Below are 18,277 nucleotides of genomic sequence, written 5' to 3'. Positions count from 1 at the left end.
TAGTATTTCATCTTGATGTACTCCATCTTTGATATGATTTAAATCAAATTCCTCGTCATAATAAATATCACGAATACACATCAAATAGTTTAAACTGATAATATATAATCCGGAATCACTGAAGTCTCAACGAGTCTGGATTAAAGACTTTTGACTGTGCTTACAGTTAACTTTACGTTGACTTTTTCTTTGATGTCGCATTTTGTCACATAGTTGCTCAGTCTAGTAAATAGAAGGTGAATTTTATGACAAAGAGCATACATTAATATGAGAAGTAAAATCATGATCAGCAGGATTAGTAACAGAAAACTAGCTGTTGTCACCACTGCTGCTTGCCTAGAGAAAGACTTACTTATCATAACAGACCTAAAAGTCTGATATAGGCACGGTTGGCAAGTTTCTAAAGTTAGATATCCTCTCTGTCCGATACAGTTACAGTTAGTATCGTAGCTTCATGTACAGTTCCTAGGGTTGTAACCCAGTTAATATACTTTAAGGTTCCAATAAGCTACTAAGCATCAGAGGTGATAAGTTGTTTTGTATTAGTTTAAGTCTCATTGGCTGCAAAGAATAAGTTTTACATTAATTTTTACATTTCTCTGCTGTAACTTGTGAACACAGTAAGGTTTGAAATAAGTGATGACTATCTAAAATTCCCAATGAATCATTAAACAAGATAGAATTCCTGCTGGAAAACATGACTGCAGCATATTACTGTGAAAGGTTTGCAGAAAAAAGTACAAAAATCACCAAGCTTCTTTAAGGATGGACATGAAAAGGTTGCAACCAAATACAAATGAGAAATTTTATCTCCTCTATCATAATACACATATGAGTTAATCAGATCTCAAATTTGTCTCTAACCTGAAAGAAATTTCTTCAGCAACTGCAATACCATTCGAAAAATTTGAAAAAAAAAAAAAAAAAGTTTTTGCAAAGAATAGTTAATTTTCCAAAATTCTAAACCGCTCTTTTCAGGAAGCAGGTTACTAGAACTGCAAGGAGAAAGTGCTTGAAATAAAATTAAACATGACAGAAAAAGACTAGAGTACATTATTTCTTTTTTCACGCTATCCCAATGACCACTACCTCTGGACTAAAAACAACACAGTTATAAAATAATTCGGAGAAACCGAATTATATACTTCTTTATTTGCTACTTTTATGATCACTGCATGATGGATAGTTTGAAATTGACTAAATTATAATTTGAGGAATTGTATTACTAAATGATAAAGATGCATGTCACTGGATGATTTCTTATACAATGAAAATTTATTTAAAAAATAAAATTTTACTGCAGGGAAGTCATATTTAAGGGGTCAGAGACCTTCATTGCCTTTTGGAAACTGCAATTATGGAACTTGAGAGCCACAATTTGGTCATGCCTGGCATATAGCTAAGTGTATTTCATTTTAATATTTCCTTTTTGAAAAGAATTTTCTTATGCTTTAAGGCTTCTAATAATTTGCAATAAAATTTCACTTTATTAATTTCTTTTTGACATTTTAAAGTTTATATATTTTTCATAGCATTTTACTTGCAAAAGTTTATTTTGTTAAATTTATTATTACACATATTGATACATTCTGCTCCTCTCTTGATCCGAGGTATTTCACATTTAGTTTCTTTACACAAATCTCATTTTTCTTATATATAAGAATAGCTACAGTTTAAAAAATTAGTTAAGGGTTCAAGGAGAATGCATGACATCAAATTTTAGACTGAAATACCATAATAGACCGCAGCACTAGAAATGATCACAAGTGACATGTGAGCATGAATTATCCTGCTATTTTGCATATGTATAGTACTCCTTTTGTCATACTAGAAGAAAAACTCGCATTAACATAACATAGGTAATTTGCTGATGAAATAAAAGAAGGAAAGATAATCAAAGCCTTACAAAACATACAAAAATCAATACCAATATTACTTTCCAAAATTTAATTACCAGGATAGAAAAAAAAAATTAAAACACAAATTTAAACTTAATAATATTGTCAATGGGTGGCATCTTAGAGTTTTCTTAAATCTAATGAAACATGACTTTATTATTTGTTTAAAGGAATGTAACTAAGCATGCTACACAAAGATCGACATCACACAGAATCAAGCTTTTCTGGCGGCACAGCATACACACAGTGTTGCTAGAAATTTTTCAATTAAAGTAGCAAGACTAAAAAAATTGCAACAATCGCAAATGATGTCAAAGATCACCTGATTTTTGTGACGTCATAGTTCCATATGCTCACATGACTTCAGACGTCATCACAGATTTATTGTCAATTAATTGGTTCCATAGGTTACAGACTATATTCGATTCTCAGTCATTTTAATTATGAATCTTAGCATTAACGAAAATTTTAAAACTATATTGCTCATTTTAAATTACTTAAATATGCATTTCCTTTTTTTAATTAATTCTCATTTAAATTAGGTTTATGTTTTTAAAATAATTTGTGCATATCCATTCTTAAGAGATTCCTCATGTCTGGATTGTTAGCATTTTGTACTAAATTTTTGGAGCTGACAGTTAATTTTTTTAGTTTTTTTTAGCTTTTAATTTCGTTTTAGCATTTTGCATTGGTTCACTTTTCAAATTGTTCTCACCAAATATTAGAGCCCTGCATTATATTTAAAGAAACTAAATAATGAAGAATCTGCATGAATGTATATATGCTTCTCTTTCTCACACTGTGAAAAAACAACAGTACACGAGCGACATCAAATTTTCAATAACATAGTTCTCCATTCGAATATGGGCATTTGGACGCCCAAATTTGGAATTTGTTTTACTATTTATTTCATATTTTGTAAAACATTACAGAATTGATGATTAACAAACTCAAAGATTTCAAAGCGAGCAATGGCAACACTGTACAGGGGAACATTTTTACTGAAATTCTAAAGAGATGCTCTTTTAAATATTCTGCGATATTGCAGTTGAACTGAATTTTATGGTTGAAGTATAAAGAACATGATATTTAGTAAGCAAAGGTAACACACAAAATGTTGAAAAAAATGTTGTAAAGCTTAAAGAAATGCGCTGTTTGGGTTTTACGTTACAATAAGAAAGTATAAATTAGAATTTAAATCTGTGTTAATAAATTTTTTTAATATCTGAAACGTTGATGTGTTGTGCTCAAATTAAGCTTATATAATTGAATGTGTAAAGGAGACAAATTACTGTAACCTTGAAGGTTCTAAGGTTAGGTGGCATTCTGACATTCATTTCCAAGACATTTTGAATATTATAAATATTAGAATTTTCAGTTAAGGTGTGTCAAACATTATTTGTGTAAAAACTGAGAATTTTTTTTTTCTATTGAATTAGTAAAAAGGGAATGCTATAAATCCTAAGTATTTTTCATTTTAACGGTTGTCATATTGATGTTTAGTTATGAGCATGTAGATATAAGTTTTTTATAATTAACCTTTAAATGCATATTTTACTATACCTCAAATTTTGATGAAAGTATATTGTATTATCATCAGCAATTGAGTTTAATGCAACTGAATTTAAAGCTTTTAAGAGGTAATATTATCTGTAGTATCATAAGTCCTCAAGTAGACAAATTTTTATTTGAACGCATAATGTGCATATTCTAGTGTAAACTGTCTTGTTTTTGTTCAAGATCTGTCAAAAAATGTGAAAAAAATTAAGGATTCAATTTAACTCTCTCTTTGTGAAAATGATATTTGTTTAAATTTATTTTATATAGATGTAGTGTGAGAGAGATAAAACTGTTAAGTAGTTAGCATAATTTTGTTCGTATCATGGCATTCTTAGCAAATTAAGCTTAGATGAAGTTAGGAAAGAGGATCTTAAATCCTTGGCTGAAGAGGTAGGGGAAAAAGTTAGCCCTGAACTTAGGATATTGGATTTAAGACAGTTGATTATGGAAATGAATCCTATGAAGAGGAACTAGTGAAAGGCCTGTTAGAAAATATAACTTCAACGAGGCTTGTGAAAGAAGAAAAAAAAAAAAAAAAAAAGAGCAGGAAAGAATTAGGAGAGAAGAAAAAAGAGAAGCAGGAAAGAATTAGGAGAGAAGAAGAGAGGCAAGATAGAATTAGGAGAGAAGAAATGGAATTTGAATTATTGAAGTTAAGATTACAAGCCGCTAACGCAAAAGACTCTGTAAATAGCGGGAATGAAGAAAATGGACTTAAGAAAAGCTGTTACAATCTAAAAAAAATTATTCCAAAATTTGATCCCGAAGAGAATGATATTAGTTTGTATCTAGTTATGTTTGAGCGCCAAACAAAGCATGCGAATCTTCACCAATCAGAATGGGTTTCTGTCTTATTGACAATCTTGCCAACTGACATATTTAAGCTGATTATGCGAAAATCAGAGCAACAGGCTTATGACTACAATTATGTAAAGAGGATATTGCTTAAAAGGTTTAAGCTTAGCCCAGAAAAATTTCGTATCAAATTTACGGAATCCCAGAACAACACTCGAACCACTTGGACAGGTCTTTGAATTAAGGAATTATTTTGAAGAATGGATTGCAGGTTTGGAAGTTACCGATTTGAACTTTTAAAGCATCTCATGATAACGGACAAAGTGAAGCGCCGTGTAAATGTCGAAGTGCAGCAGCATTTTATTGACGAATGGTCGAACATAACGACTCCACATAAATTAGCAGAAATGCTAGAAGAGTATAAACACATATGTGAAACCCAGAAGAAGATATCTCCTGTTCATAGTTCCGAGTCACAAATCAATAAATAAAAATAAATAGTCACAAATAAAAATCATTTAAATTCAAGAGATCCCAAAAGTATCGCCAGTCTGGAGGGGAAGATAGATATGCTTCTGTGAGAAAGGCACATCTCCGGAATCAGAATGAGCATCAATTTGATATGAGAAGACCACTTAAGTGTTATTCTTGTGGTTCAACCAAACACTTAAGGCCTCAATGTCCGGAAGTTAAAAAAAATCTCAAAACTAAGTTTATTGTAGAGTCCAGGAGATTGAAGAAGATTGTAGGCTAAAGTGAACGGTTTTGATCTTCCAGTTTTGAGAGATACCGGGTCATGCATTGATGTAATATGCAAGAAATATCTCACTCCTTCGATGCTGACGGGCGAGACTGTTTGGATAAAACACCTGTTCGATGAGGTCCCAATTTGTTTACCCTTAGCAAACATTACAATACAAGGAACTTTTGGCCAAGTAACAACAAAAGCAGCGGTCATTCGAAATTAATTGGATCCCGGTCATTATCTGTTAGGAAACAGAACCACTGAAAAATTAGCAGTAGATCAACACGATAAACTTTTCTTTCAGGTGAAAACAGGTATTTGAGCTCCCGAATCAATCAAAAAATGAAATAGGAAAAAGTTGTCCACTGGAGTCTGAACGCGGCAAACTCGAACCCTCAAGCGAAGTTTCTCCCCTCATTATAGAAAGGGGTGGAGTCTTTTCGCAAACAAAAAGGATGGAGAAAATCAATTTCTCTCTGCCTGAAACGAAGATGAATGAACTGTCACTGCCTACAATAAAATATTCTTTTGTAGCGGACCTACAAAAGAAAAGTGATGTTGTAAAACCATCTTTTGACTTAGTCGTGTTAGAAGATCACAGTAACTCTTTGGGAAATGTGTACAAGTTAAGAATTTCTTTTTCGGTTCGGCACGAACAAGAAACTGTAGATATACCAAATGATGTTTTGTACCAACCACTCAGAAGGTTTGCAAATGCCTAAAAATTCCGTAGGAGAATTGCCCAAGACACCGAGTAGTGTAAATTTACCAAGGAAAGTAGAAGAATCTGCAGTTCATCATTTATTTATACTAGTGCCTGATATTGAAGGGTCAAAGGGGATTAAATATAGCTACTTCATGAATGATGTAAATCCAACTTGTAATGAAGTAGTTTTTTTCTGATGTTAAAGCCAAATTAAATGTACATGTTTATTTTGAGGTCAAATGGAATAGTTCTCATCCAGGTGTTCGGTTACCATTGAGAGATTATCACAAACGGAAAATTAAAAATATGCAAGATTTCCCTTTTCAGCCTGGCTAGATATATAATTAATATTAAACTTAGGAATATATATTGTATATTACATTTTTCAGAAAATTATATGTTCTTTATTTGTATGTGTATAATTAAGTTTTAGTTCTATGTATTATGTTGATTATATGTTTTTTTTACTGTCCTCAATATAGTTCTTGTTATGTTTATCCTTGATACTTAGCCCAGCAAAAAATTGGAGTTCTGAAAACCCTCACCCCCAGGAATGGGGAGGAGTTGTGACGTTCAGATATATGCACCCTCGGACTTCCAGGTGCTTAATGAGAACTATCTACTTGTCAGCGACAGAATGGACAGAAGACCTTTGAAAGAAAGGTGGAGCAGAAACCTCACTAGTGTGGTTTTTAGACATAAGGGACTAATTATTCTCTTTCCAGGTTTTTAACAAGGAGACAGCTTTGTGTAAAAGGCTTTTGATGCTATAAACAAGTGAAAGCATCCCAGCGGCCTTTGTATGATTAATGCCGAAATGATTTCATTATTTTAATTACTATTCAAGAATTTCTTATTAAGTTTTTAAAATAAATATTTTAAAAGACAACCTGTCTTTTCTTTCACCCAACGCGGATGTTCTGACGTTACAAGGCTTCAGTTCAGTACTGGAGCCTACTGCGTGCTTAACCCTTTCAGGACGGGCATCCCATATACGCATTCCCTAAGAACGTCTCTGACAGCCGGGCGTCCCATCCACGCATCAGTAAAGATCGCATTCAGAGGATGGGTGATGCGTATACGCATTTTAAGGTGGAACGTTTTTCTGAAGGCCACTAGATAGCATCCTGTATCCATTACTTTTGAAATGAACACAGTTTTACGTTGATATATTCTACTTGACTTTGGTATTTTACTCATCAGCTGTTCGAGGGTGGGGGGCAGAGGGAAAGCGTAAACAGAGGTGGGCTCTTTAAATCGCTGCGTACTAATGAAAACATTCTCGTATCTGATTTATATCCAATTCCTTTTTTTATTCTATTTTTTCCTCTACTATGTTCGGTTTTTTATGTTTTGCGTTGCCTTCAGATACATTTCCGTTCCTTCTTTTTTTTTTTTATTTAGGAAAGCCTCACCTCTAGTATATTATGGCGGGAAGGCGCTATTTATCAGAGGAAGAATACCCTAGTATGATTAGTGAACCATTTACTAACGCAAATGAGAGTACTGATTCATTTTCTAAAGAGTTAAAATGTGATACTTTTTCTAAGAGTTACAAAGTGATACTTCTCTGTGCTTCGAGATTTACCACACTAGTTTTCATTTTAAATTTTGTTACTTCTTACTGTAAATAGTCTTCTTTATTGTGTTCTTTTTATTAATTTTAAACTTTATTGATGGATTTTATCAATTAAATATTTGGAATAATTTGAATAGCGCTTCCGAAAATTATTTTAGAAGATAAGCAATTTTTTAAGTATATTTTCATGTAAAATAAAGAAAAAAATGTTTTATGGGCTAATTTTAACATATATAAGAGCTCAAGTAATAATCTAAAATGATACCAAAAATTACGATGCTAGAAGCGAAACTTTTGTTTTCTGATTTTTGTTATAAAATTAGGCTTAGCGATGCAAAACCTCTGTCCTGTATGGTGACTGCCTTCGATTCTCTTCCGTCCCGCACGAGCGTCTTAAACAAAGGTGTGCCGTCGCGAAAAGGTTAAAGATGTCGAAATGAATTTGCGTCAGTTTAGCACAAATTTTGAGGAACTAAAAAAACTTTGGGACGATTGTGGAATAATTAAATCGGAAAATGAAATAAATAGCTTCGTAAAAGTATTAGGGCTTGACTGGTGTACGAGTAAAGATGTAATTTCCTTGAACATAGATAACTTGCACTAAACATTAAATAGTTGTAAAAACACTACAAAAAGAAATATATTAAAGTTTCCGATGCTACTATTTTCAATCCAGTAGGTTTTCTGGTGCCATTTGTATTCAAAACCTTTGGCAGTTGGGTTTAAAATTTGACGAAGTTATAACTGAATGTAAGCAGTTGTGGTGCGAGTGGCACGGTGAAATTGAAAAATTAAAGAAATTTGAAATTTCCGAAATATATTTCCCCGGCAAACTGAAGCAAAATAAAGATACTAAACTGCATTTATTCTGTGATGCATCCATTAAAGGCGTATGGTGCACTCGCATATTTTAGATCAGTTGAAGAAGGGCAGATAGCATTCATTATGACAAAATCTAGAATTACACCATTATAACAAAAACTCACACTTCCAAGGCTAGACTTATTAGAAGCATTAACGTCAGCAAGACTTGCTAAAAATTTAAAAGAGCTGTTTTCAATTCATGAAGAAAATATCTATCTGTGGACTGACAGAATGATAGTGGTTCACTGGATTCATAGTGCTTCCGAACGATGGAAAATGTTTGTAAAAAATCAAGTATCTGAAATACAAACATTAACTTGCCCAAATAACTGGAGACATTGTAATGGGAAGTCCAATCCAGTAGACATTTTATCTCGAGGATGTTCAGCCGAATATTTGTTGTCTTCAAAATTATGGCACACTGGACCAGACTGGTTAGTTGAATCAGCGAGTACTTGGCCTAGTAAATTTATTGCGACAAAGGAGTTTCCTGACGCTGAATTAAGAGCAGAAAAAGTGTATAAATGATACCACAATACCACCGTCTATAGCAGAAAAATTTAATCCTCTGTTGAATCTTGAAAATTATAGTAAATTAATTAGTGCTATTAGAGTGACTGCATGGATATTTAGATTTATTCACAATCTGAAAACCTAAACTGACAAGAAAACAGGACCCTTGATTGCAGAACTCTTTGTCACAGAATTATATTTGATAAAAGAAGTTAAATATGAAAATTTTTCTGGTGAAATTAATAGTTTAAAGTCTGGACAGATGATTTAAAAAAACTCAAAAATTTATGAACTGAATCCTTTTCTAAGAGTGAGGAAGGAGTTTTGCTAAGGAAGGAGGACTAAAAATCAACTTTAAATTTTCATGAACAGCACACTATAATTATTCCTTCAAAAACTCATTTTACAGATCTTCTGGTATGTGATTCATATGAACGAGTTCTTCATACAGGTGCAGCTAGTACTCTCATGTTCCTCCATGAAAAATACTGGATAATTAGATTTAGACAAAATGTGAAACATGTTATAAGAAACTGTGTACTTCGTCAGCGCTATAACTCCCAACCGATGCAACAAGTCATAGCACCAGTACCTCCATCTACAGTTACAGTGCTAAGAGTACAGTCAAATACCGAAAATCCGCGTTGCCTCTCAAAATATAAAAACATTCAGTTTATAGGTTCCAGAAACCACGACATTGAGTACGAAATATTGAAGAAAAAATTCTTACAGAATAATGATATCATAATTATCGAATAATAATGAGTCATAATGGAAGATAAAAGTTTTTTCCACTCTAATCCGCATCGAGGTAAAAAAGCAGACGATTCACTCTTCTTTCAAGTTCATGATTTATGTTGTATTTTCTGAGCTTTGTTATTTCACGAGATAATTTAGTGCTGCCGTTTTTTTTATCCGGATATTTTGCAGATAAATTAAGAGTATATTAAATGTCAGCCCTTTTTAATACAACGACAGATAAGAAATGTACTCAAGATTTTACTACTTGCAACATTGAAAAACGTAAAGATGTTGCATTAACGGTAATATAAAAAGTGCAAATTCTGCAAAAGATGGAGGCAGGTTCCACTCCTAGGTTTAAAGCAGAATCATATGGAATTGGATATACGGAAAAATAAAGAAAAGCTATTGACATTTTACAGCAACAGTGATTCCTAACACCGGAATCCGAAACTGGAAATCTTTGCATGAAGCGAAATCAGCAAACCTCGATGCTGTGTACGTATAATACAATGAATAATATAATCAATTAATATGTAATAATAATTTAACATATATAATAAATTATTGCAATTATGTATATAATAATTTAATTAAATGTATATAATATGCCTTATTTACTATTTTGCACTTTTAGTCTGAATATTACGATTTATCTTTTCTGTCCCGAAATCCAAAAGAATAAGCTTGATAAAGAAAGTGAAAAATCATTAAAAAATAAAATTTTGACTGCAGGATCATCAAATTAAGATACCTTTCCTAAAAATTACAAAATATTCATAAAAGTTGGCAGATATGACACAGCAAACCTATTCTATGCTGAGACGACCCTATACACTGTCAACTGTATCCTTGTGAGAACTCTGTGGACAAACATGCTTCACTTTTTAGAATTTTTTTTTTTAATGATTATATGTCAATAACTGCATTGGTTGTAAGTGTCAATCTTGAGAAAAAAGCAAGCCATATTAACCCTGTTTATCTCCTGGAAACACAAGTGACTAGATTAGCTCTTTGATACTAGAGATAATGCAAACAGTTTTTACCTTTCTCCCAGAAGTTTCTTCCCATTCAACTCAAAAACTGCATCATCAGCATCACGATAGTCATCAAATTCCTAAAATAAAAATTTACATTCATTGTTTTATTATTGATAAGTTATATTAAGTAAAAATTTTGGTAAAGGTATATTTACGGGTACCCCTTGGCGAAAATTGCTGGTACATGGATACCGAGTTTGTGAAATTCTTTGACTAGGCATTGTGCACTCCTTTGACTTTATCCATGTATACGTCGACCTATTTTCACTTAAAAAAAAATCAGAGAATTAAAAACATCTGGCATAGTGCATTCCCTTGACTTTGTACACATCGATATACAGTCAAAAGTCTTTAATCCGGACTCGTCGGGACTTCAGCGATTCCAGATTATCAGTTTTTCCGCATTATAGATCATCAGTTTAAATCTGGTAAGATGGCATGCAGAAATCATAAAATAAAAAATATGAAACTATAATTTATGAAATAAAGAGCAATTTTTATCTAAAGGGTATCAAAATTTAAAAAAAAAAAACTTAATATTTATTAGTTTACTTTATTAAACATTTCTTTCAACGCGCGCATGCATAAAGCATACATTACGCATAGTCGAAATTAAGAAAATTGCAACCAGAAAACTATTTGATTTGTATTTGTGATATTTATAATGACGAGGAATTTGTAAATCATATCAAAGACGGAGTACATCGAGATGAAATACTATATTTAGTAAGGAATTATAAGCCGAATAAAATAAAAACATCTGCCCTGAAGATAAGGACAGTGCTGATAGATCAACTTCCAGTTCATTGCGCGCTGCGTCGGTCGCATTATGCATTGATGCATGCGCAGAAAGTTTGTAGCTTTGAGATCCAGATTATATATAGATCATTCCGGAATATGGATATCCGGATTAAAGACTTTTGACTGTATTTTCACTTAAAAAGTCGAAGGAGCACCCAATTTTAGGTAAAAGTATATTTGCGGAACATTCAAGTACTCAGGTTACCATAAATGAAACAACAACTTGGTGATAAATGAAACAACAGCTTTGCGATAATACAAGGGGTACCCTTCAGCCTACTCTAACCAAAATTTTATATAAATTGAAGGCTCAAATGTTACAAAAGTGAAAAAATATTTAAATATCATATCCATCAAACAAAAATGAAAACTGACAGGTTTTTTACACTGCACACCAAAACATTTTCAAAAGAAATTTTTTTACACATATCAAATCATCCTTTATCAGACAAGATGTTTCCTAATTATATTTGAAAACAGTAAGTTGCATTTTTAAGTACGACATCATCTTAAGCATGTAAGCGGCAGCAGCAAGGATTAAAAGCGTCTTGCCAGTAGGAGAGCTAACATGGAAAAGGGCCACGCACCATAGCACTTCAGAGGAAGGGGTGAGAGTGGGAAATTTTCAGTTCAGACGTTTGGTTTACAATTAATTTGATTGAACAAGAGGCATCTGCATTAAAACGTTACGTAAGATTTTTCTATCTGGAACCAGTGAGAAGTGATGAATTTAAGGCAGATTACCAAATTTAGAACGTTAATTTTGAGATCGCCAATTATTTTTTTAAAACAGCTATCATATTTTGCTTACATATTCCCCCATTAAAAGAAGGCTGGGTGAGCAGGGTGGAAGAAAAAGCATTAGAGCAGCAAAATGTGAAAAATACAATTTTGAAAATACAAAACATAATAACAAACCTATTTAATTTTTAAACAAAAAATTGTCATAAAAGTTTGACAGATACTTTGACATTTCACTGGAAGTCATAAAAATTTGAATTCAATAATTTTAGCACTGTATTCTTTTAAAACAATTGCATATTTTAAGAGTTCTGAAATAAGAATGTCCAATGAAATTTTGTAAAATTCTTGATAGTTCCACATGGTAAAAGTTCAAATTTTTTCACAAACTAAATATTCAAATAAAAGTCTCAAATTTTTGTTGATGAAAATATTTCTATTATATTACAGATTGATATGTCAACTTTCATGTTGTTTGTTAGAATTTCCATAATTATGTTTTTTAAGGAAGGTATTTTAAAAATATAAAAATTTTGTAACACATCATTCATAAACACAACAAATTTCAAACTTTTCATTATTAAGACATTTAAAATTTACTTAATTCTTTAAAAACTTGAAGATGTCACAATTTTCTCTAAATACTAGCATTTCCTTCATATTGGTTTATCAGTTGAGCTAACTGGTGTTTATTCTTCAGCAGTGGCCAAAAGATTTGCCAAATTAGCAGTTACTGCAGAAAAGGCCTCCGTTCCCTTCAATAGAGGCAACTGGCCTTTTTCGAACTACTGTCATTACATTATAAAAATTGAAACACACTCTATCTTATGAAAAAATACTTAGATTTAATAAAAAAAAAAAAGGTATTTTTTCATAAGGTGAGAGCCTTCAACGTTTATCTTGAAAACATTAAAGAAATTCCTAGAATTTAAAATTTTCAAACAATAATTTCATTCTTAAAATATAGTAAAAATTAAACTATAAATTCAAAGAAATTCAAACAATAGTACAAAAATATTATTCGCATTAAGAACCTTTCTAAGTAAAATCTTTTAATTCCTTACCTAATTTTTACCAAATTCAATAATTTCTTTTTCCCAATTCAGAAATACAAAACTACATTTTAAATAAATCATAATATTTTTGAATTATTAACTTTGATTTTAAAATGATTTAAGCAAATTATTGCCATTAATAAATCATAATACAATAACTTAAAAATGCAAAGTTACTTATAATGCAGTCATTTTAAAAATGCAATTTACTCCATTTGGAACTTCATACCACTTCAGAATCACATTAATAACTTTTAATAATATCCATTCTTTGAATAAGAGCACTGAAAAACGGAAAATGTGAACAAAACACTATTTCACTCATGGGGTTGCTGAGTGAAGCACTTTCGATGTTTTTCTTTTTACGCGATCATTAGAAATGCATTACGAATATTTGAAGCGAGCGAGAACCAGTTTCACAACATTGCAAAACTGACCTTGATTCGAAACAGTTTCGATTTTGAACTTACAGATACTCTATGATTTCAGAGCACTTTTGGAATATAGCACTAAATCACACACCGGAAACGAATTTGATTATTCACTGGAAGTTTGAGGCAGCAGAGTTCGAAAGACCATTGGGGAAAAACTTGCATCAGGTTAACCTTTCTTGACTTTTTATAAATATGTAATAATTTAAAAATGCATAGATGAAGGTACTGGAACTTTTAACAGCTTAGATACAGCGTAGATGACCGAGAAGACCGTAGTGTGGCAGAGTAGAAAAGCCTGATGACGCAATGTAGCACAACGTATCTTGAAAAATCACAATCTTTATTTTTTTTTTTACATATACAGTCAAAAGTTGTTAATTCGGACACCCATAATCCGGACCTCAAAGCTACAAACTTTCTGCACATGCGCCGCTTTGAAGCATATGCATAGGCGTTTACGCGTGCGCGTAAGACATTTACGACTGCGCATATGAGTGTGCGCAAGTGCAGAATACGTTTTCGCGCGCGCATTTTATGTATAATAGACGTATAAGCTAAAATTATCTAATTATCTATTTCAGTTAATGTTGATGATTGTGTTGTTCCTTAATTTTCGAATTGGATCTGGCTTATTATTTTTTGCAGACTGTTAGAGCAATTTTATAAAAGTAAGCTTGAACTTTCGATTATGTCAAATAGAATTTACGATATATATTTACTAATATGTAAAGGATCTACAAAGCGAAAGTATGTTTTGAAATTCGAAATCTGTTTATCAATTTCACGCTGCTCTGTGGCGGGGTGGAGGGAGGGGAAACGCCGTGCGCTATGAATTGGAAGTTGATCTGTCAGCACTCTCCTTATCTTCATTGCAGATGTTTTTATTTTATTTGGCTTGTCATTCCTTACTAAATGTAGTATTTCATCTCAATGTACTCTGTCTTTGATATGATTTAAAGCAATTATAGGACTTGAACAGCGGAACTTTGTAACTAAACAAGAAATTATGTCTGTTTAATAGAATTAAAGAGAAAGTTTTATGACATGAAACGAAGCAACTTAAACAACTTACATTGAAAGAAATGCTTAATAAAGTAAACAAATAAATATTAAGCTTATTCTTTTTGTAAATTTTGATACCCTTTAGATCATAATTATTCTTTATTTTCATAAATTGTTTCATATTTTTAATTTTGTAATTTTTGCATGCCATCTTACCAGATTTAAACTGATAATCTATAATTAAGACACAATAACACGTAGAATAAATACTAATTCAGAAGTCAAACAACAAAAATCAGCGTTATATTTACAAAACTTTCACAGGACTAGTTTTGATGGTTTTTCCAAGGCCCAAGGCGATATTTTCCGGAGTACCTTTGCAACTTAATGCAATTACCTCCACAACTTCGTTAAGAAAACTGAAGTAATTAAGAAAGAGCATTGGCTGAAGGAAAATGAACGAAACCGTTAAGGGTTTACTGTGAAGGAAATGAATAAGAAGTCCGCGTAAGGGACGAGAAATTCTTTCTGCTTTTTCAACTTGTTATCCAGGATTGAATGAGAGAGAGGTGATGATTAAGGCGAATTCCTGAACGCACTGCGTTAACGGAATCGGAAAGGTTGGAAGACAATCAGCCGGGAAACATAATTTTTCCAGGGCTTGGGAAAGGTATATTAGGTATTACGGAAAACCGCAGTAATTGCTAATGCCTTGGGAATGGGTGGGGGGGGAGAGTCTTGCGACTAAAGCTCGAAGCCAGGGATGGAGGAGCGAAAGGAGGGGGGAGAAAGACTATTCAGTGAAGGCGAAAAGTTCTCCGACCGCCCGTGGCGAGTTGAATAATAGAAGCAACTTTTCGAAAGGGAAAGAGAACTGCGAGGAAAGTTAACTGTGAAAAAGACGGAGAAGTTTTTTAAGAGGAATAAAGGGAAGACTAGCGAGGAAAAGTGGTTTAAGTAGGAGGTGAATAGTGGAATAAAAGGGGGGAGAATTAAAAATTAGGGGCAGGAATAAGCTAAATTTCGTGAATGAAGATGTGAGTTGAAGATATGCAAGCTTGTAGATTTGAATGCAGATTATTGAATGCAAAAAATTTTTAGCAGAAGAGTGTTTGAAGTATATTTCTAGGAGAGATTAATTTTAGTAATTACTAAATTTACGTAGGGATTATGAATTAAGTTACATTGAGTGGTAATAATTATAAAAAGTCAGTTAGTCTGTCGCGATTAAATATCCTAATTGTCTGGACCATGAGTTGTGAAAAGCTGAGGTCTTGGCAAGTGGAGGAGCATGTTATCTATAGCAGCACGGATATAGGACCGAGGAACTAGGCCGAATTAAGTCCAGCGGGCATTTGATAATAGAGAAATAGTTAAGGGTCGCCGGGTTAGGCCCGTGAAGTGCTAGTTAATTTTAAAAATTAGAAAGAATTCCTAGTCAAGCAAACATCTCCGCTTTGGCTTCCTAGGAAAGATGTGATGGTTTTTCCGAACTACCATCCTCAGCTGCAAAACCGCAAATGATCAAGATAGGAAATAATGATTAGATAAGAAAGCCTGGACAAGAATAAGCAAGTGGCGCCATCTGTTGGTGAAACCAGAAATAAAACATAATTTCTTTAAAGGCCGAAGGCATATTTGAATTGGAATTAGGATCGTTAACTAGAACAGAAAGATTTTTATGAATGTGAAATGCCTCTAGAAAATCCAGTTCTCTAATGGAAGATGTTTTTTGAATAATTTCGGCAGCAGAAAAATTGAAAGTGTGGTTTTTGGACCAACAATGTTGAGCAACAGAAGACTTCTGTGTTTCCTTTTTTCTAACATATGCCTCATGTTCCTTGACGCGAAATTTTAAGGCTCTTTTAGTTTGGCCAATGTAAATTAAACCACACTGGCAAGGAATCCTATAAATAACCCAGGAATTCATATCCGGAATGGGGTCCTTGAGTATGAAACTCGGAATTTTATTGATGGGAGAATAAACAACCCGAAAAGAGCCTTAAAATTTCACGTCAAGGAACATGAGGCATATGTTAGAAAAAAGGAAACACAGAAGTCTTTTGTAAATATAATGCTGATTTTTGTTGTTTGACTTCTGAATTAGTGATGATCTATAATCTGGAATCACCGAAGTCCCGTCGAGTCCGGATTAATGACTTTTGACTGTATCAAATTATCCTTTTTTTTTTTTTTTTTTTTTAAGACAAGATGTTTTCTAATTATATTTGAATACAGAAGTAGCATTTTGAAGTACGACGTCATCTTAAGCATGTAAGTGGCAGCAGCATGGATTAAAAGCGTCTTGCCAGCAAGACAGCTAACACAGAAAAGTATCATAGCACTTCAGAGGAAGGGGTGAGAGTGGGAAAGTTTCAGTTCAGACTTTTGGTTTACAATTAATTTGATTGGACAAGAGGCATCTGCATTAAAACGTTATGCAAGATAGAAAAATCTGGAACCTGTAAGAAGAAATGAATTTAAGGGCAGATCGCCAAATTTAAAATGTTAACTTGAGGTTGCCAATTATTTTTTTGAAACAGCTATATATTTTGTTATATCTTACACATATATGTAATAATAACAAAAATTTTGGAAGCACTGAATGTAAGAACACTTGAGATATAGATGGGTAGCAATGTTGTTTAGCAAAGACAGTTTGATGCTGGATTAAATTCCATATTTATTTAAATTCATATTTCGTGGCCACAATTCACTGGCCAGCCCTGCCTATTTCCAGAACAATTCTGATACTATTGTCATAGAAGCAACCATATAAGATTCCTGCAGCGTCTAACAAGAGAAAAGCATAAGCAAGAAGAGAGAGTGTCACAATAAAAATACAGAGGAAGAAGGGAGACGAAACTTTTCAGTTCGAGTTAGTTTTGGTTTACAATTATTTTGATTGGGCAAGAAATATTTGTACTAATTACGTAAGATCACGATTAATTTGAATGATGCATGAATTTTTACATTTTTGTGTTTTATCTTGTGACCACGTTAAATATTAATGAAAGGCAATAACTCGCTTTAATATGCAGAGATAATTTTTAAGGGTAAGCAGTTAGTTATAAATAATTAAATTGGGTAGCTAGATATTCATCATTGATTTGTATGGCCGATATGAAATTATATTTTTTAACAATATTTTTTATAAAAGCCCTATTAAAATCACAATCTAATAAAATTTCACAGTATAAAATACATGTTATTTATAACATTGATTCTTAAACAACATTTGGATAATTACACATTAAAAGCTAATGCTTTGTAACAACAATCAACACAATATTTATGAGTCTTTATAATTTGAAGCGTTCCCACACATTTTGGCTAATTTATATCAATTTACTTCTCTTTAAAGAATCTTTTCTAACAATCAGAAAATTGTTTTAATACACAAACCAATGTTCTCACTAGTTTCTGCATGCTTTATCTTTTAACTTGTCAACCTCGCTATGAGGGTTTACTTGACCTGGCAAAAGTTAAATAGTCCATAACCTCCCGACAGACGTGAAGCAAGTTATCACTATGTCTGAAAGTAACCACAATATGAAACAAAGGTTTAAATAAGACTGTTATTTAGAGAAAACTTAGAATATAAAGGCACGTTCTGATGCTGACAAAATCAAATACAGCTCGCGATGATGTAATTAAACAAGAACAGTCAAATTGAAACTAAAAATGTGGACTAGTCGTCAAAGATTATACAATTTAATATTAATTTAAGCTGGAAAAGCAGCTGAAGATGATGGTTCAGTAAAAGTATCGAAACTAGTCCTGGTAAAATTTGAAAATATAAC

The 18,277-nt window shown here is 32.5% G+C and overlaps 1 protein-coding gene across 1 annotated transcript in view; it reads right to left on the bottom strand.

Moving 5' to 3' along the window:
* Nucleotides 1-18,277, bottom strand: part of LOC118205094 (serine-arginine protein 55-like) — a 73,522-nt gene that overhangs the window by 37,928 nt on the left and 17,317 nt on the right. The window contains exon 3 of the mRNA XM_085816962.1: nt 10,448-10,518. Coding sequence (XP_085673088.1) covers nt 10,448-10,518 — 71 coding nt within the window. The remainder of the gene's footprint in view (nt 1-10,447; nt 10,519-18,277) is intronic.

The sequence above is a fragment of the Stegodyphus dumicola genome, chromosome 5 (assembly GCF_044657685.1).
Source record: "Stegodyphus dumicola isolate Sdum_Otavi_A_Nest chromosome 5, ASM4465768v1".
Taxonomy (NCBI): domain Eukaryota; kingdom Metazoa; phylum Arthropoda; class Arachnida; order Araneae; family Eresidae; genus Stegodyphus; species Stegodyphus dumicola.
Note: the sequence above shows the minus strand (reverse complement) of the source record. Positions and strands in the feature narration are given on the sequence as shown.